The following is an 18,959-nucleotide window of genomic DNA, read 5'->3' as shown; positions in this document are numbered from 1 at the left end:
AAAGGTCCCCCAGTCCAAAAAAAAAAAAAAAAAAATGTTGTCCTTTTAAAGAACTACCCAAGGGGACAAATATAGAAAATTTACATGTAAATTTAAAAAGAGCTATTCATAACTTATGCTAACAAACAACTTAGCCTAGGAAAGCCCTCTGAAAGTGGTTAATTGAAAGAAATAAAACATTATTGTTAAATACATTTCCCAGATTCTTTCACTCATAACATTTAAATAATCTTGTTATCTCTGAAACCAGTCTTTGCTTAAAGAGACTCAAGCTTCCAGACTATAAGATTTAGTTACATGTTTTTGTTTTTTGTTTTTGTTTTCTTTCTTCTTATGAGCTTCCTAAATAGATGTAATATATTTAAAAGAAAGAGAGAGGGCGGGATGAACAGACGGATATAACCATGAGAATGTCTGACCTTCATCATTATAAATTGTATGTTTTGGTTGAGAAGTTATGTGCTGTTTGTGATTGATACTAGGAAAAAGTGTGGTTAAGTAAAACACAACTGATTTAAATTTTCAAAATAATGTTTAAAAAATATAAAATAAAGGACACTTGAAAATGAAAAAGACATGAATTAAAATTCCCTGTATATCCACCAAACACTCATAGCCATTGATAAGATAGATATCTATGACTAATTCCTTCCAGCCTTTTTTCTTTTAATGATGCAGATGGAATGCTGGATTCATATTTTGTATGAGTATTCCTTTGCATAAGTAGACCTATAAACTGCTTTATATTTTAAAAGTAGACTAAATTTCATAATTCTCTACAATTCTATTATGGATTTTTTACTAGAATATTTATACTAAATGGTGTCCTATCATACAGCTCTTCTTGGTGTTTATTAAAATATGTTCATATGAGCCATTCATATAAAACAGTTTTTAAATAGCATTTTTAAGGAAACATACTTATCTCTTATCAATTTTATACAGTTTATTAATATAGGGACAAATTCATAGTATTTAATAATTTAATATATATCACAGAAATAGTAGGCTACTACATTTTTATTTTATATTTATTATACAAATAACAATAATAAGCACTTCCTATTTATTACTATGGTCACCACCCTGTGATTTGAGATATTAACCTATTTGTTTTTGATTGACCATCCAACCAGTGGTGCCATTGTTCATTTTACAGATGAGGAGACTAAGGTAGAAAGAAGCAAAGTAATCCAAAGTCATGGCTACTCTTTAGAAGAGTTAGGATATGAAGCTCCATTGTCTATCTACTCTTTACTGCTCCTCCAACATTAGCTCAGATGCCAAGGTTTAAAGGGTCCACACCTTAAAATTCCATTTTTGTTGGATTTTGCATTACACTCTCTCCTCTCAATAAAATTCTATTTGCATTTGTTCCTAAAAATAGCCTGCCAATGGGGAGAAAGAGAAGGATATGGAGTATCTGAAGAGAAGAATGGGGTGGTCTGGGAATGTTCAGGAAGAGTAAAAACATTTGTTAATGAAACATGGAACTATTGGTTATGTTTAGAAAATATTTGAAAAATAACTTTCTTTCTTTTTTTTTTTTTTTTAACTGGGAATTGAACCTACGGGCACTTAACCACTGATCCACATTCCCCAGCCCTATTTTCTATTTTATTTAGAGACAGGGTCTTGCTGAGTCACTTAGGGCCTCACTAAGTTGCTGAGGCTGGCTTTGAACTCGCCATTCTCCTGTGTCAGTCTCCTGACCTGCTGGAATTGCAGGCATGTGCCACCATGCTCAGCTAAAATAACATATTTTTAAAAAATCTTAATGTGTAAACAAAGCCTTCCTGAAAACTAGCTATTTCCTTAATTTGGGAGTTATATTTTATTATTATTTTTAATTCAGAGATTAAAAAATGCCATCTTGACTTGCTATAACTCCTGTTGAGTTTAAGTGTGATATTCAATCATGATTAGAGTTAAAACAGATAGGATTTCTTATTGTTGTTATCATTGGTTTTAAGACCAGTGGTAAGGGGTTGGGATAGAGGATGGGCAGGGAAGGAGAGGAGCAAGGGGACAGAGGCTGGATACAAGTTAGTGAGTAGAAAGTGCTGGAGGAGAGGATAGGTCAGAGGTTTGCATCTCCTTAGTCTGTGTTCTGCAGTTGATGTGTCTTGTCTTTGGTGCTATGTTTTGTCCTAGTTGCTGTATCCTTGAGGAATCAAAAGGTCATTTTACCCCAGACAGTAGATGCTTACCAGGTATCTGTTGCAAAGAGTGTCTCCATTCCAGAGCTCCATGCTTTCACACTGTGCTTTGAAGCAACCAAAATCGGCAGTGAAGACAGCGACTGGACAGCTTTCTCTTACTCAGATGCATCCCTCACACAACTACTCAGTTTTGGAAAGGCCTACGGTGGCTACTTTCTAAATATTTCCGGCTCAAAATGCTTGCTGAACAGCGCGTTACCTGTGAAAGAAAAAGAAGACATTTTCACTGAAAGCTTTGAGCAGCTCTGCATTGTTTGGAATAATTCTTTAGGCTCTGTCGGTGTCAATTTCAAAAGAAACTTTGAAACAGTTCCATGTGATTCTACCATCAGTAAAGTTATTCCTGGGAATGGGAAATTGTTTTTGGGATCCAATAAAAATGAAATTGCTTCTCTGAAAGGGGACATTTATAACTTTCGGCTTTGGAATTTTACCATGAATTCGAAGATCCTCTCCAACCTCAGCTGCAATGTGAAAGGGAATGTGGTTGACTGGCAAAATGACTTTTGGAACATCCCAACCCTTGCTCTGAAAGCTGAAAGCAACCTAAGCTGTGGTAAGCCTGTGGCACAGAGAATTAATATTCTTTGTTTTTTAGCATTGTTCTATGAAAATGTTTGTCAGTAAGAAATTATACACACACACACACACACACACATACACACACATATAAAATTATGGTTAAGGAGCTCTTTAAATTTTTTAAACATTATCTGCTCCATCATCAAAAGATAATCAGAAATTACATTTGATTATAAGTCATGCTGACTCAGTTAAAGCTTTTGGTCTTACCATTCTTAAGTTTTCCCTGTCATAAAATGTCACATGTTTTATCACTATCCAAACAGTTATAATTATTGTGTCTCAAATAGAAATGTTAACACTGGGTTTGAAACAGAAGAAATTAATAAATAAGTTATTGTTCTTATTCACCAAAGCAGTCTACTAATAAGCTGATCTTTATCATCCTGGAATGAAATTCCAATTGCATTACTCAAATAAACAGCTACCACCTAAGAGAATAGTATTTACATAGCCAGTACTAACTACTGAACTGTCCATTTTATGGAAAATCTTGATAATCAGAAATTACCAATTTTTTCTTTGATATTTTGTCTCCATTTGAGCATTTGTAGTTGTTTCAAGTATTCTTCTCTCTGGTTTCCCTTTAGGAGAATTTAATGTGATATTACTGGAAGTAACTGGATGCAAAATATTTAGAAAACTAATTCTATAGCAAAAATCATATTAAAATAGACCTCCGTAAAATATTCTCTATGTATACAAGTTAATTCTGGAGGTTTCTATTTTAGGCCTGATTTAAACACAAAAAGTAGACATTTCATTTTAAATTTTAAATGCCATGTGACAATCTAAAGTATTGATAATATGTAGTCACAGAGATAACTCTCAGTAAAAGAGGGAAGAAGGGGTCTAGTATTCTAAAGTAATTCATATGCAACTTTGGGGAGAATTTTATCAGATCTTTTATTATATTTTGTACCAAGTAGAACCTTAGGCCACCTCGCCATTTTCTGGACCTTTGCCTGTCTTTCTGGCCTGGAAAATCCCTGTCACCCATCTCTCTCTGTGGTCCATAGCACTCCTGCAGATGGTAGGAAGGCTATCAAATGATGTCGTTTGGAAGATATTTTCTCATGGACTGTTGACAAGGGGTTCAACCACAAACCTGTTTCAGAAGGACACAAACTTTGTCAGAACTAAAGGTGTTTCATAAGATCCTTCTCCAGTCAAATTGGCAAGAGAAACTTCAGTGACTCCTGTAGAAGTCTTCCACTCAGTGAGGAAACAGAGAAGGTCAAGAGTATGTGTTTGGTGTGGTGTGAAGAGCAAGGAAAGGGATGGGTGCATTTCCTACTTTCTTGGAGACCGATATCAGTTTAGGACCTCCTTTCCATCATATTCTTGGACAGTGTTAAAAAGTCACAATATGGACTATTCCAATATTTGCCTTTTTATGAGGCAATATTTTGAGGAGTAGGGCAACTAAAAATTTTCTTTTGGCAAGGTGTGTTAGTAATTGTTAATACCAACATTATATTTAAATTGCCTACACTAGATGTCACTTCAAACACTTTATATACATTTAATCATGTTTTATATCATTGATCTCATCATATGAATTGTTTTCTTGGCCCCATTTTGCAGAAGAGAGGGATCAGAGATACAGAAGATTAAATAACCACAATGTTACTTAATTAGTAAGTGGCCACATCAGGATTTGAACCCAGAATGATTGACTTTAAAACTATGCTGTCTTAACGGGTATAAATTAGATGGTTGTTCAGCATAAGTAGGACTTGAAAAATGTGACTTGGTACTAGAGTAGGTGAGCTGATTCACGTCCACAGGAAGAGTAATGAAGTCCAAGAACCAGTAACATATTCTGTACATTCTGTGGGAAAGCACTAGCTTTACAGGGTGTTAACATAGTAGTTGTTTGAAACAAACGTAATAAGGTTGCTTTCCTGCAGTGATTCTTGATATGAGGGATATAGTATTCCAGGGATTCCTAAACTAAGAAATCCTTAGACCAGCGTTCATAGTCTGAAAGGGCCTGTGGTAGGCCACTTGTGTCTTTCTTTTTGTTGTTGTTGTTTGTTGATCTGTTTTGTTCTTTTGCTTTTTAAATAAAGGTTCACTGGGCCACAGCCATGCCTGTTTTGTATATATTGTCTATGGCTGCAATTGTGGTACAGTGGCTAGGTTGACTGATGGTGATGGATACACCGCAGACCTTAAATATTTACTATTCAGCTTTTGGTGAGAAAATTTGCCAACTCTAGGACTAGTCCAAGGAATCATAAGGGACCAGTTTGCTGAAGTTCACACTTTGGGAAACACTGGAAAAGACCTGCCACATCTTCCGGGTCAGGCAAGATGAGCCAATCACTTGTAGGCTCTTTATCTCTTAGTCTTTATTGTCATCTATTTGTATTTGTTCCACATAATTCTTTCAAACAATGAATCATTTGCCACATTAAAAAAATAGATTCACACAAAACTGAATATTAGGTGTTCTTCTGGCAAACAAAACACTAGCACTTGGCTGGAATTTCTACAGGGACGATGCAGGGGGAGCTAAGTGGCATCTGCTCCTTCAGGGGCCTTCCAGTCACCTTAGCCCTCAGCACTCCCGTATCCTTCCTGCTGCAACGCCCTTTTTTTGTCTTTATATCACCTTCCGACTCTGATAGGCATGTAAGTTTGGAAATCCCAATTTAGGCAACTCTGTTTTCTTATACAGGGCAGGAAACCTTAGAACCATGGAAAAAGTAAGTAGTGGAGTGGCTGGCAAGCTAAAACTCCAGTTCTCCAGTTTGTATCAGGGATTCTTCATATTTTCTTTTGCTTTTAATTAATTTTAATATTTTTAATTGACAGAAAAAAGTTGTAGTTATTTGTGGTATACCATGTGGTATACATGGTGGTATACATATGTTTTACTTGGTGGAATGGCTAACTCAAGCCAATTGACCTGTTACCTAATTCATTCAAGCTACTTAATCTGTTACCTCATATACTTGTCATTTACCTGTGGTGAGAACATTCAACACCTACTATCCTAGCAATTTCAAGTGTATATTACGTTGTTTTTAACTATAGGCAACATATTGCCTAATAATCTCTTCAACTTATTCCTTCTGCTTAACTACAGTTTTGTATCTTGCACATCCCAGCCCTTGGGAACCCCCATTCTACTCTTTGCTTTTATAATTTCAACTTTTTGAGAATCCACATGTAATGAGATGATGCATCCTCATGTTTCCTTAAACACTGTCTTCAAGACTCCTTTCTCAAGCCTTAAGATTACTGGAATGTATACATGCCATGTACCTTAGTCATCTACAATCTTTCAAAATGATTTCATCAAAGGACTAACTCAAGCTTCAGAGTGTTAGTCTCTATAACTTTTATGGCAGTCTTTTTGCTATTCCAAGATGACGCTAGACACCCCCATTGGGTACACTCATGCCCTGGACCCTGTGTCCCGAGTAACGATGGGAGAAGGGGATTTCCTGTTGCTTAATCATCAGCTCTGGGAGTTGAAGAATCCCAGTTACTTATTAACTGACAGGAAATACCTGAACTGCAGATTATATCTAGTTTTGTTAGCTAAGCAAAACTTGAAGAAGTAGAAAAAAGTGTGTCCTATTAACATTTTAACCTTTCTTTTTTTCTGGAAAACATTTTGCTCTGCTGTTTATGGTTATCTTAATTTCTAACAAACTAATGATCAGTACAGTAACTAGTGAGAAAATAGGACCTCATTCCTAGCATTCCACTGGACTGACAGGGCCTGTTAGGTATGAGCTATTCCAGCATCAATTTGTAATAGGAAATGGAGAGATTTTCCAATGGCACTTTGCCAGATAAGTTATAATGCATGTAAGATAGTGAAACAATGGTCTACATTTAATATTTAAAGGAAGTACTGTATATAGGGTAAAGAGGGGTGGGAGGGGTGGGGGAAGGGAAAAAATAACAGAATGAATCAAACAACGTTACTCTATGTAAATTTATGATTACACAAATGGTATGCCTTTACGCCATGTACAAACAGAGAAACAACATGTATCCCATTTGTTTACAATAAAAAAAAAGTAAAGAAAAAAAAATTTAAATGTCCTATCATTTGTTTCCCATATATTAAATATCCTTGTCATAACATCAATGTTATTATTAAAAGCTTTAACAATTTCATAATTGGACATTTTGTTTCCCTATATTTTTCTAAGTGTATTTGGGAACTATGCCTGGATTAAGAAACTTTTTCCTGATTTTTAAAATCATGGTTAAATCTTGTCCTTTCCAGAAATAAATGATTTATTTAGCAATAATTCTTTTTCACATTATGGCATCTTTATTTTTCCTAGAACAAAATTTTAAACATTCAGTTTTATGACCTTCAAGGACAGATAATTTTCTTAGCTGACTCTTTAATTATAGGTGCAAGCATTTGCTGTGTTATAATTCAGGGTTTAGACACTGGCTGATGTCCATCAATTTTCACAAAGAACAGACAGTGCTCTCTCTACCAGTTTTATTTATTTTACTGATTACTGCTCTTTCCTGAGGAGTGGTACAGTATAATTCAATGAATAGGACAAGTTCAAACAAATTACATTATTTAACAAGCATAGCTTAAGCACTTCCCTCTATTAGTCACTGTGGATATAGAGATAAGATACAAATCATAAGTACCTGATTTTGTTGTTATTCTTCTCTAGAAATTTTTAGATTCTTAAAGACTTTTGTTTTCATCTTCAAAATTTTGCACCTAGTTGCTATGGCTTCATCAGCTCTTAGAGTCCTGCCCTTTCTTAAGCTCTTAGAGTTCTACCCTTTCTACAGTTCTATCCCTTACAGCAATAAAACTAATTCTCCCTAACAAACTATTGAGTTTAGCATTTTTCGATTACTAAATCATTTTAAAATATTAAAAGTATTAATATTTAATATATTAAAAGTAAGATATAATCACTTTATAATGAATTTTACTCTTTGAGGAGACTCAAACTATTTATTAGGAATTTCCAGAAATAGTTTTCTTTTAAACATGTTTTATTGAAAATTTATCAAATCCATTTTAATAACAACAGAAAGAGAAAATGGGAGGGTCTTATTTTTTCTTTTGTGCTTATCGAAAATTACTGCTCAAGTTACTATTATTTGTGTTATGAAGGAGGGTGTGAGATGAGCCGCTGGCTGCACATCAGTCCATTTTTGCCACAACTTGCATAAATATATATTCAATAGCATGATTTGGGAAGAACAATAATATGTACAAAGAAAAGATGAGAGCTTTATAACTGTTCATCAACTGCTCATTTTTTTTTTTTTTAAGAAAACTTGACTCTAAATTAAATACTTTGGCTAGCCTCAAAAATCAGGGACATACCCAGATCACATTATAAACACTGTTGATGATAAATCTCTCAGTATCTGGGAGAGAAGATTGTCTCCACTTCTTTAATTTCCCAGTTTATAAATCCATCAGCCTGACAAAATTGATCATGACATTGGCTATCTTATACAGATATGCTAGAAATGGAACTAGGAAGAGATGAAAAGATTGGGCTTACTTTTGGGGTTTTTTGTTTGTTAGCTTACTTTTATTTGAAATGGGGTCTCACCATGTTACCCAGGTTGGCCTCATACTCCTTGGCTCAAGTGACCCTCTTGCCTCAGCTCCTGAGTAGCTGGGGTGACGAGCACACATCACCGTGCCTGACTCTATATACTTTTTTATATTTCATGTGTTTGTTTATGTAATTTGGTATATTTGTATTGTCAAATCTCATTCATTACTGTAACTTCCTTCCAGTTAAATTTGTTATTGTTTTTATACCATTTTCACTAATGCAGTTTTCAAATTTGATTTCTATTAAATTTCTATTGCTTTGTTGGATCATTGTAAAATAGTATTTATTGAGTATTTATAAGGCAATGTTAATTTGCTAACCTAAAATTGCCCAGGAAGAACACCAAATTAAAATATTGAGAAGCAAAAGTTATAATTTCCCAGGAAAGCCTGTCACACGCTAATATTTATACTTGGTAGCATACGAAACTGATAAAATGTTCAAGAATATGATTGCATGTCTTGTTCTAAATCATAGCTGACTTTCTTTTCTTTTTTCTGCCTCTAAACTCTCCAACAGAATGTAGTGGAAATGTAGTTAGCCTAAGAACTTCTTTCCCACAACACTGTCCCTTATCTCTCCTTGTCTTCCAGAGATATTGTATCAGTTCCAGAAGTGGCCTAAGGAGGCTTTGACTGCCAGCATTGTGTGTAATTTGAGAACCAGAGGAACTGGATCCAAGGGTCTCCTCTGCTGCATGTTAGTGGCTGAGAGTTCCTCAGTCACTGAGTTTTAAAGGCTTTTTCATTTTCAGAAGTTCCTTACTAAATAAAACACAGAAATACCTATCAGACAATGAGGTCCTGAAAAAAGTGGGCATACACTGTGATGGAAAGAGGGCAGACAGCATTCAAGATAGAGTTATTCTCCCTCCATCCTGCCTCAACTTCTGCCTCCTCAAATGCTTTTTGCCAGAGTACTCTTGATTCAGCTTTCAGACTTTAAAACTTTCCCTCCCTGCCTTGGCTTCCTTAGACAACTAAACCTCCTCTTCCAGCATGCACTCCTCAAACCTCAGCAGTCTGAATTTAATGATTGCCATGCAACTAAAACTAATTTCTGTAGAACTCCTACCAAAACTCCAGAACAGAAGGCCTTTTGGGCCTTCGTCATTCCTCACCCTTCCGGCATACTTGATGGATCCTGCCGCACCTCCCCTGAACTTTCTTCACTTAACATTCTGTGAGACCACCTTCCACAGGAGCTGTTTTTACCTTCTCCATTCTGTATGCCTGATCCTTAACCATGGGAATATCCATAGTTCATTCTCTTTGGTTCGCATATCAAAGCTTTGGCACTGGAGATCCCAGACCCATCAGTAGCTTCTGCAGAGCATTTCCTGGCTAGACCTCTTAGAAATTCCATGTTGCACAGCTCGGTTTCATTATAGCCCTTACTCTTTACCCCTGTCCACCTAAGTTTGCAGTCTTGGTATTTCCTGTCTCCTTTAATGAGATGGTTATTTACCTGTTTCTCAAGTTGAAAACTAGCCAAACTGTCCCTCTTCTTTCTTTTCCACTCTTCAGTTAGTTGATAAAAATCCTAAATGTGTATAGGCTTCTCTCTGTCCTTCCTCACCATATGCATGACATCAAGCCTGAATTCTTAGTATTATTCCTTCTTCTTGTGTTTTCCTTGTTTCAGTGATAGAATCTCAAAAATTATTGTTTTCAAATATTAATCTAATTTTCTCTAGCTCTTACTCATTTTTTCCCATTGCCTTTAAGAAAGAGGTCAGAATTTTAGCAGTCATTCATAACGTGTTGAGTAATTTATTCAGTGAAGTTGGAGCACCCACCTACTGGCTGTGGGATTCTCCATTGGAGGAAAGACGCAGGGTCTCGGTCTACAAGCCCTCCGCAGTCTGCTGATTACCTGTATATCTTGTCCCTGTGGTTCTCTACAATACTCTACTGCAGTAATGCCAAGTTACTTGAGTTCCCAGCCCTCTTCAGTACCTCCCTGATGTATGCCTCAGAAATTGTCTGGCAGTCCCAGATCTCTTACTGGACGTGTCTCCCAGGTCTCCTCCATTGTAATGGACTTCCCATTCTCTGTCTTCACCAAGCTGTTGTCACATCCCCCTGTAGACTGCTCCCACCACAGTTCCCTTGGCACTCAAAACTGTGCAGCCAGCTCCATTCTTGCTTCTGAGAGCAGCAACACTGCCGAGACATTGTCCTGACCCCTGTGCCTCCCCGATTGTAGGCGATGAGTGCATGTGTGTTGCATGAACACATAAAGATCTGTGATGAGCGCTTCTCGCCAGTTGATATCACATCATAGACCTGCGTGAAAGGCTGGGCCTTTCTCATACACCATTATCCCCTTCCTGGGCCTGCTGCCTGAGGCAATCAAGAATGAGGAAATGGTGCCTCCTGAGATGCTATTAAACTGCTGGGGTGTCTTCTGCTTACACGCACCGTTCACCTCATTACAAGTCTTTTGTGAGCTCATGCATCTGCTCTGCCTTTTCCCATGGGAAAGTTGGGAAAATGTTCAAACATTAGAATGAAATCATTTTCATATAAATGTCCCTTAAATGGTAAATGTATAGCATTATGTATATATGTGCATATGTATGAATCTGTAGGTAGGTAGGCGCACATATATCATATACTTTTGTATTTCTTCTTATGACTTTATTCAAATGCAGTATGCTTTGTAATAAGTTTAGCCCATCTTCCTTAGCCACAACATACTGGTAAAAGTCTGTCAAGTGTCACAGGAAGTCTTATTGCAACAGAGAAAATCCACTACTTCTAGAAAATCAGCATTAAATCTACTTCCTGCTGAGAATGAATCAGTAAAAGCTTGAAACAAAAAAGAAATAAGACAACTGAATCACAGAAGCATATTCTAGGATTTTACGTAGGATCAGCATGCTAGTGTCTATGAACCAAAAGTATGTATTTTGTGAGTAACCCATATTCAGCAAGTTCACTTTTGAAACTTAGCCTTGATATTTATACTATTTTGTTTGTATGACTTTCCACCAGAGCCTTATAATTAATTATGCAAAAAAGCCCTGAACTTTTTCTACACAAACTTTAAGGGGTCATTGCTGTTCTTTTCATTTCATGTTGCATGGCTTAAAAGTTGGGTTCAAGGTTGTGAGGGCAATTTCAATACCTTAAATTTATATTTGAGAAAATTAAAGTACAGTGACATAAGAGACGTTTATATTGGAGCATTATTGGTGAGCTTCTCTAGGGTTGTTCCTGTTCCACTAACCATATGATTCATGTTTTTTTATGTTATCAGTAAATCATAAGTCAAATTGGTCTATTCCCTCTGTGTTGATCAAGGTTCGTACCTGATCCTGCTCCCAGCTGCAGAACTAGCCAACTGTGCAGAACTGGGGACCCTCTGTCAAGGTAGGGAGTCCACGTTGTACTCGCTATTTTGGATGATGTAGTGGCCATGCTTTGATTTTTATTTTTATTTTACTTAGAAGGCCAGAAGCCAACAAAACAGAAAAATTTCTGGATGTGTTTTAGTTGTGTGGGTGCACAGTACATGCAGTGTGGAGAAAGAATGTATTCACACACTGTTGACATATTTCCATGAAGCACTGAGTTTTTAAAAATGTGAATGATTATATGCTGTTCAACAAGGGTGGATTTCATTTCCCGTTTCTTCTAAAGAATATGGCGAAGGTCTAGAATAAATATCATTATACAGTAGTTTGAAGAACTATTTGTGTCTTTAAAACAAGGGGGAAATTTTTTGAATATTTAGTTAAATTTAAGACAAGGCTGGGAGGCAGTTTGTGATGTGCAATATAACTTAAATCTTATGATAAAAGTGGTTATGCTAACCTAATGTTAATATGTTTATTATGATGTTTAAGGACTACAGCATGGTCAATATTTATATATTATATACTAAATAGTTGCATGCTAAATAATTATCATGTAGGTTTTAAAATAGTAGTATAAATATGTTGCTTTAATTTTATCATTGCTCCTTCTAATTACCCCGGCTCCTTTTCATCCATTTATTCTATTAAATACTTCTGTATGAACTAGCATGTTCTATGTGCCACATAAGAATCAGGGCCACACCTTTCATAAAAGCTGGATCTCTTATTAAAGAGAATCATGTGACCAAGTTGACAGGTTGGAAGTGAGAACAAAAAGTAGAAACCTGAGCTCTTTTCTTGAGTTCCAGTGTGGGAGAGGTCAAGCAGGAGAGGAGGGATTCATTATTATCTTTGTTTTCCTTTCTAAGACATTTCTCATGTTATTATTGGTCAAAACTCTATGAAAAATAAGTTCAGTTTCTTTTCATGAATCCAGTATAACTTTGAAATAGTTATATGAAACACACCAGAAAACATTAACTTTATTTAGTTCAGGATCTGAAAGTTTTTTAAAAAAATTGTTTTATTATTTTAATCCGAGATATCTATAATTACTTATTCTTTGGGTCAAAGGAACAGATGGGCAGCCTTTTTTTTTTTTTTTTTTTTTTTTTTTTTGCTTTTCCCCATGTCCTGACCAAAAAGCATTTTTGTTACGTGTTTGTGTTTTGCATCACAATAAACACAGATTGTTGATAATACAAAGGCTTCAAAACTAACTCCCAGTTCTGAAGTATTATGTTACTTTGGAGTGAAAAATTATTTTAGTTACAAATGGATATTTTGCATCAAGGAAATCAGTACTTTATAAAGAGTCTTTGAAAGGCATTTCTTAATTCTGTTTTAAAAAAATTTTCAATTAAAAGAGATATGTAACAAATGGTTATTGTACATATGAATGTACATTTAATACAAATGTACTTGTAAGATATACTGTGTACTTTATTTTACTATATATACACATAGATATATATACGCATATGTATATGTGTGTGATATATATATATATAGCTTCTTATATAGCTCTTCCAATCCCTTAGAAGATCTTTGAGCGTTTGAAATGTAATAGAAGCATATCTATGATATATGCTTTGAAAATATCTCCCTTGTAGGGTTGCCCTTGTGAAATACTTTTTATCCACCAATGTTTGGTAAAGGTATGAGATCTTTACATTATTTAGTCTGTACGTTTCATTCTCTTTATCTTTACATTTTTCTTCTACAAGAGGAATATATTTTGTTGTGAGATTTTATTCCTCTAGTCTCAGTGTATTGGCAGACTGACTTAGTTTAGAAAATTTTCAAGATGTAGATCTGCACAGATCTTCTTCTTCTGTGTTTTTCTTCATCTTCTGTATTTTTTCCTTTTCCCAACTCAGGGAACTCAGTTATGGAAAGGTTTGGTAACCTGTTGTTCGATTGCCAGTCTGTTGATGGCAGACCTGGGTCTAGAATATAAATACTCTTTCTCCAGTCCCTTATGCAGTATGGCAACAAGGCCATGTGAATTGATTCTTGATGGGCCATAGAAAGCACTGCTTCATTTTATGCATTGTATTAGTGCCAAGAAATGGTTTCCATTCCTCTTCTATGTGTTTTCATGCAATAATTATAGATTGCTCATCTATATTAACTGTCATGTGCTCCTTGCAAAATTACATCTTTCTCATCTTTGTTACCAGCTACTGTAAACTCTGCTAGTACTACATCACCTACTGTCACCACTAACTTGCCTGTTACTAACAGAGTCGATAATCAGATGAATGGTAAGAAATCATTACCTTTTATATTTGTAGATATCTAACAAAATTAAAAATGTATTCTAAGGGTCGGGATATCTGATGTTCCAACAAAGTTTCTGTTATTGGAGGCAATTGGTACATTGTACATTTGCAAGACTAGAAAAATAAATATCAGTTGTGTCTCTTGAGCTCCCTATTGTTATGACCAGTGGAATAAGTTCATTTCCAGTACTCCTTTTCTGCACTTTAAGCCAAAGATTTTTTCCCGAGGAAATTTTAAGAGAAAAAGTTTGTATTCAAAGGAATTAGAATGTGAATATATGTCTACTAAATGATAGTTGTTGGTTTTTTTTTTTTTTTTTTTTTTTGTGTGTGTGTGTGTGTGTGTGTGTGTGTGCACATGTGCTGGAGATAGAACCCAGGGCTTTGCACATACTAGCCAAGTACTCTACTCCTGAGCTACTCTTCCAGTCCCTTTTAGTTTTTGCGGTGCTGGGTATTGAACCCAGGACCTCCTGCTTGTGAGGCAAGCACTCTACCAACTGAGCTATATTCCCAGTCCCACCTTCTGGTTTTTTAATGACAGAGATTCAAGTAACTCCCATTATTTCTTGTCTTTTTTCTCCATATTTACTTTCTATTTATATTATTTATAATTTGCAAATGCAGTAGTTATATGAGGTAAAGTGTGAGCAGAGGAAACACCAGGTGAATTGAGTTATTATTTAACCTGCTACCCATGTGGACTACATGACATAGGGATTTTTAAATTTGAAGTTAGCAATTTCAGTTTTTCTTAAGAGAAATTCCAATCAGGTGACCACACCATTGCCTCCAACAAAGTAATATTCTCAAATATGAGGTCTTAGAAACAATGGGATTTCCTGAACCCCAGTTCATTAGCTTGTGAGTCGGAGACATCTGTAATATGTCACAAGGGACAAAAAACCCAGAGCAAAGAAACCCACATCGTTCATTTTTTGAGTCTGGCTTCCGAGGTTACATCAACTTCCTCTGTTAAGGACATTTAAGTTGGAAGTATGGAATATTTTACATGAAACATAGATATAAATTTCATTAGGGTTATAAAGACATCGATTCAGGGAAGTGTTTATGGTTGTTCTGCTAGTTATACCAAGGAGATTTATGATGGAGCAAAAATTCCAGCAAGCCCCAAGAAAGCAACGGCAGCTGAAGTTTCCAGCACATATTTCACATGGAACCCCGCCAGCAGATGGGAATATTATAATTCTAACTAAGTATTTCACTCTTTGTATGAGCATACAAAGAGCCTCTGTGGCTTTCACCCTCCAGGACTGGCACGTCCTCTGCTGCCCAAGAACATTTATGTGGAGCTTCAGAGTCCTTGACTTGGTGGAGTGGAGCTGCTGTGTTCACTCAATCATGTCACTTCTGACATTCTTGAAGAGAGCCTTGTTTGGTCCATCTCTCTTTGCGTCATAACCTCCACTGAAGTTTCAACAAAGCAGGCAAATGTTGGAATCACTTTAAATGGTTTATCTTGACCACATTAATAAAAAAATAATTCAATGCAGAGGATTCGCCATCAAAATATAATCAGCATTTAAAATATTCAAAACTCATGTGGAAGAAATAGTCTCAAAATTGTGTGCTCAAAGTTGTTCACCATCTTAACAACATTTATCATATCCTTAAACCACCTTACCTACTTTATCGACTCACATTTTTATGTAAACATTTGCATTTACATGAGACAACACATTTTCATTTTATAACAATGAAATTTAACTACTTTATATAAAAAGAAGTGAAAATAAGAAGTGTAAAGTGAACAGTGTTTCTGAATTCTTTCTGTATTCCTTTGGCTTCTCACAACTCAGAGCCTGAAGTCTTCATTATCTTTTTAAAAAGGAAAAGTAACAAAGTATTAAAGATGGACAGTATGCAAGTAAGATTTTTTTCTTTGATGTAATCAAATTCGAAACAATTGAAAAGAGATTTTTTTTCCCTTGTGAATAAATGACAGCCAGTGTTATGTGCTGGACTATCTGAGACTGTTCACGTACTATCAACAATTTCTTATTCTTTGGGAAACTGATAGAGTAAACATTCTCAGGCTTATGATCTCATACATTCGAAGATCCCATTTTGTTCGCTGTAAATAAGATAGACACAAATGTCAAATCTGTTATCACCTTACAGTTCTTTTAACTACAGTCAATCAGAGTTTTACTGAGTTCAGTCACAATCTGCCAGTCAGGGAGAAGATAATCAGATATATGTCCATAATATATCAATAAAATTTGTTTTCCTGACCTTTGTGAAATGTTCCAGTTTTTCTGTACAAAACTCTTTTGTTATTTTCAGTGAAACTTTTATCTGATACCTCAGATTGCACTAAGAAAGTCAGCATTTAAGCTACTTTTTACAAAAACTGGTATTACAGAAGATCATGGATAATCTTGGTGTTCCTACAAATAAAGGACCTTTCTGCTATTTCAAAAAGAAAGCTCCAGAACTAATAATTTTCATTAAAAATCCTATCTTCTTGCTTGAAACAGCATTCTGGTGCTACTGGACAATAAACTTTTGTGAAGTTGGCACAAACAGCCCAAGTAAGAAATTAACTCTTAGTTCTTATCATTGTTCTGAAAATCTAGTTTACAAGTACAAATTGTAGTGTTCCTTCCAGTTTCTCAGATATGTTTAGCTATTTGGATAACAAAATTCACTCACAGGAAATTTACAATTACTCTAGCTTTCTGTGCCAGATATTTTCAAGAAACTGTAGGCTCTGCATGATACCAGTTGTATTATAAATGACACTGTCCTATTATAACCATCTCATCAATAATTCCATGACATAGTCTCAAATGTAAGCACTTGGTTTGGATTTTAACATCTTTTCACATGTTTTCAAACCCATCATTTCAAACCCATATTTCACACTCTTGAAGACAAGAGTCATTTCTATATCTTTCAAGAAACTAAAAATCTTATGAAACTAAAAAAAAAAAAAAAAAGGAAAGATTAATTGTTAAGAAATCTGCAAAAATGAAGACCATTTTGATACCACATCCATAATGGCCAGAAGGAATTTCTACTTTGAAGTTTGTGTGGCTGGAAGACTTATCTAATTGGAAAGTGGATATATTCTTAATTTTTTTTTCAAGAAATGTCTACCAGGAGTTTTCCTGGCCTGCCTGGCATTATTAGGATAATGTATACATCTTTTTTTTAATAGTTTTTAGATGTTGATAGACCTTTATTTAATTTATTTATTTATATGTGGTGCTGAGAATCGAACCCAGTGCCTCACACATGCTAGGCCAGTGCTCTGCCACTAAGCCACAACCTCAGCCCTGTATATATCTTTTGAAGTCTCTGGGACACGTGAAGATTTGTATTGCCTCACAAGCAAGTTGCTGTGTCTGTGGGAGAGGAGGAGCTGAAGTTGGGTCTTGGCTGCATTTACTCCAGTGGCACTGTTGAAGCCAACTAGTTTGCTGCAGTCCAGAACCATTGTCACCAACCTTTCAGTGAACATTTTCTTTCCTTTGATGCTTCACCCTTGGACATGCCTCATGATTTCTCACTGAGTATACTCTTCCAAAAGTTTAAATTAAAGTGGCAGACTCAGCAAAGTAGTTTTAAGCTAAGTTTACAAAATATGTAATCCTGAGGCTTCTGAAGATGGACAACTTGCTAATTGTCCATGGCAGAATAAAAACTGTACCATAAGATGTTAGGTTATTTGGTACATTAACTAATTTTATTGGCTATAGGCAATATAACTCTAGGGACAGAACTCTCTAGACTACTTCTGATGCTGATGCTGGATATGTCTCATTTATAAATGCAATGTACTAAAAAAAAAAAGAGCTGACTTTAAAACTTAAAGAAGCCACTTGAAATATTTGGATGCTTCCATAAATTTTTAGAAGTGTCATGGTTAGAAATACTGATTTTTAGTATTGCAATATTTTTCTGAGAGGGAAAGCATTGCAAAAAAAAAAAAAAAAAAAAAAAAAAAATGCTTCAGGGCTCCATCTAGTGGTAGCTTTTCAGATACTCTCCCAACTTTGGTTAATAATCACAGGATCCCTAGAATCTCTTGGACCTTGGCAAGTTGAATTTCCTGTCAAAATGTTCACAATTCGATATGATAGATCTTCATTTTGAACAAATGGAATTTTTGTCTAAATTATTATCATTTATTTTAGTGCTCCTCAATTTTTCATTCAGAACATATTTTTTAAAAATATAAAATCAAGACCTTTAAAATACCTGAAGAGTTTTAGAGGTTGAAATAACGTCGTCTGCATAAATTTTTAAACTCATCTGCCCTATGCCTTATCCAAGTTTATGTATTTACATTATTAGATCCAGGAATAGCAGTTCTAATTTTTTAACGTGAGACTGACTTCTTTACTGGAAAGACATTCTTTAAGCCGTGAGGCTGAAATTTACATTTTGGTAGATTTCAGAGTTTCCAGAATCATACTTACATTTTTTTCTAAGGCCTTTCCACAATTTTCTTTAAATGTCTTCCTCAACATTGTTTTAATTATATATTTCTATATTTTCTATGCATACTTTAGTTAAGACCTAAACAAAGCATGAAGAAAGATATTGACAAGACTATTCAAAACTGTTTTCTTCTCTCTATAACACTCCATATTTCAAAGGATATTTTCCTCATTAGCTTTTTTGAGTCAAGTGTCCTATAGCCTAAGTGAGAGAGTTTCGGCAATCTCATGCAGTGAATTAAATTTTCATCGGGGGAAAAAATCAGACTACTTTAAAGATTGCCCCCAAAGGAAAAATCAGGTCACTTTTCACAATACAGTTTTCTTTTTAAAGCAAATTAGACCAACTAAAGTTCTGCCCACCTGCAAATATTCTCTTTCTTCTCTCTACTTTGGCATAGATGACCATATTTAAGAGTTGTAATTAAAAACTTGGTGAATTCCAACCCAAT

General features: G+C 35.3%; 1 protein-coding gene across 6 annotated transcripts in view; it reads left to right on the top strand.

Annotated features, from left to right (window-relative positions):
- ADGRG6 (adhesion G protein-coupled receptor G6) overlaps positions 1–18,959 on the top strand; it is a 134,970-nt gene that overhangs the window by 64,870 nt on the left and 51,141 nt on the right. For 4 of the 6 annotated variants that reach the window (XM_079148990.1, XM_079148991.1, XM_079148992.1 and 1 more), the window contains exons 4-6: positions 2,155–2,778; positions 11,698–11,766; positions 13,937–14,020. In XM_079148990.1, the coding sequence (XP_079005116.1) occupies positions 2,155–2,778; positions 11,698–11,766; positions 13,937–14,020 (777 nt within the window). The remainder of the gene's footprint in view (positions 1–2,154; positions 2,779–11,697; positions 11,767–13,936; positions 14,021–18,959) is intronic. The other 2 variants (XM_079148993.1, XM_079148995.1) reach the window with 1 other exon arrangement.

The sequence above is a fragment of the Sciurus vulgaris genome, assembly GCF_902686455.1.
Source record: "Sciurus vulgaris genome assembly, chromosome: 7".
Lineage (NCBI taxonomy): Eukaryota > Metazoa > Chordata > Mammalia > Rodentia > Sciuridae > Sciurus > Sciurus vulgaris.
Note: the sequence above shows the minus strand (reverse complement) of the source record. Positions and strands in the feature narration are given on the sequence as shown.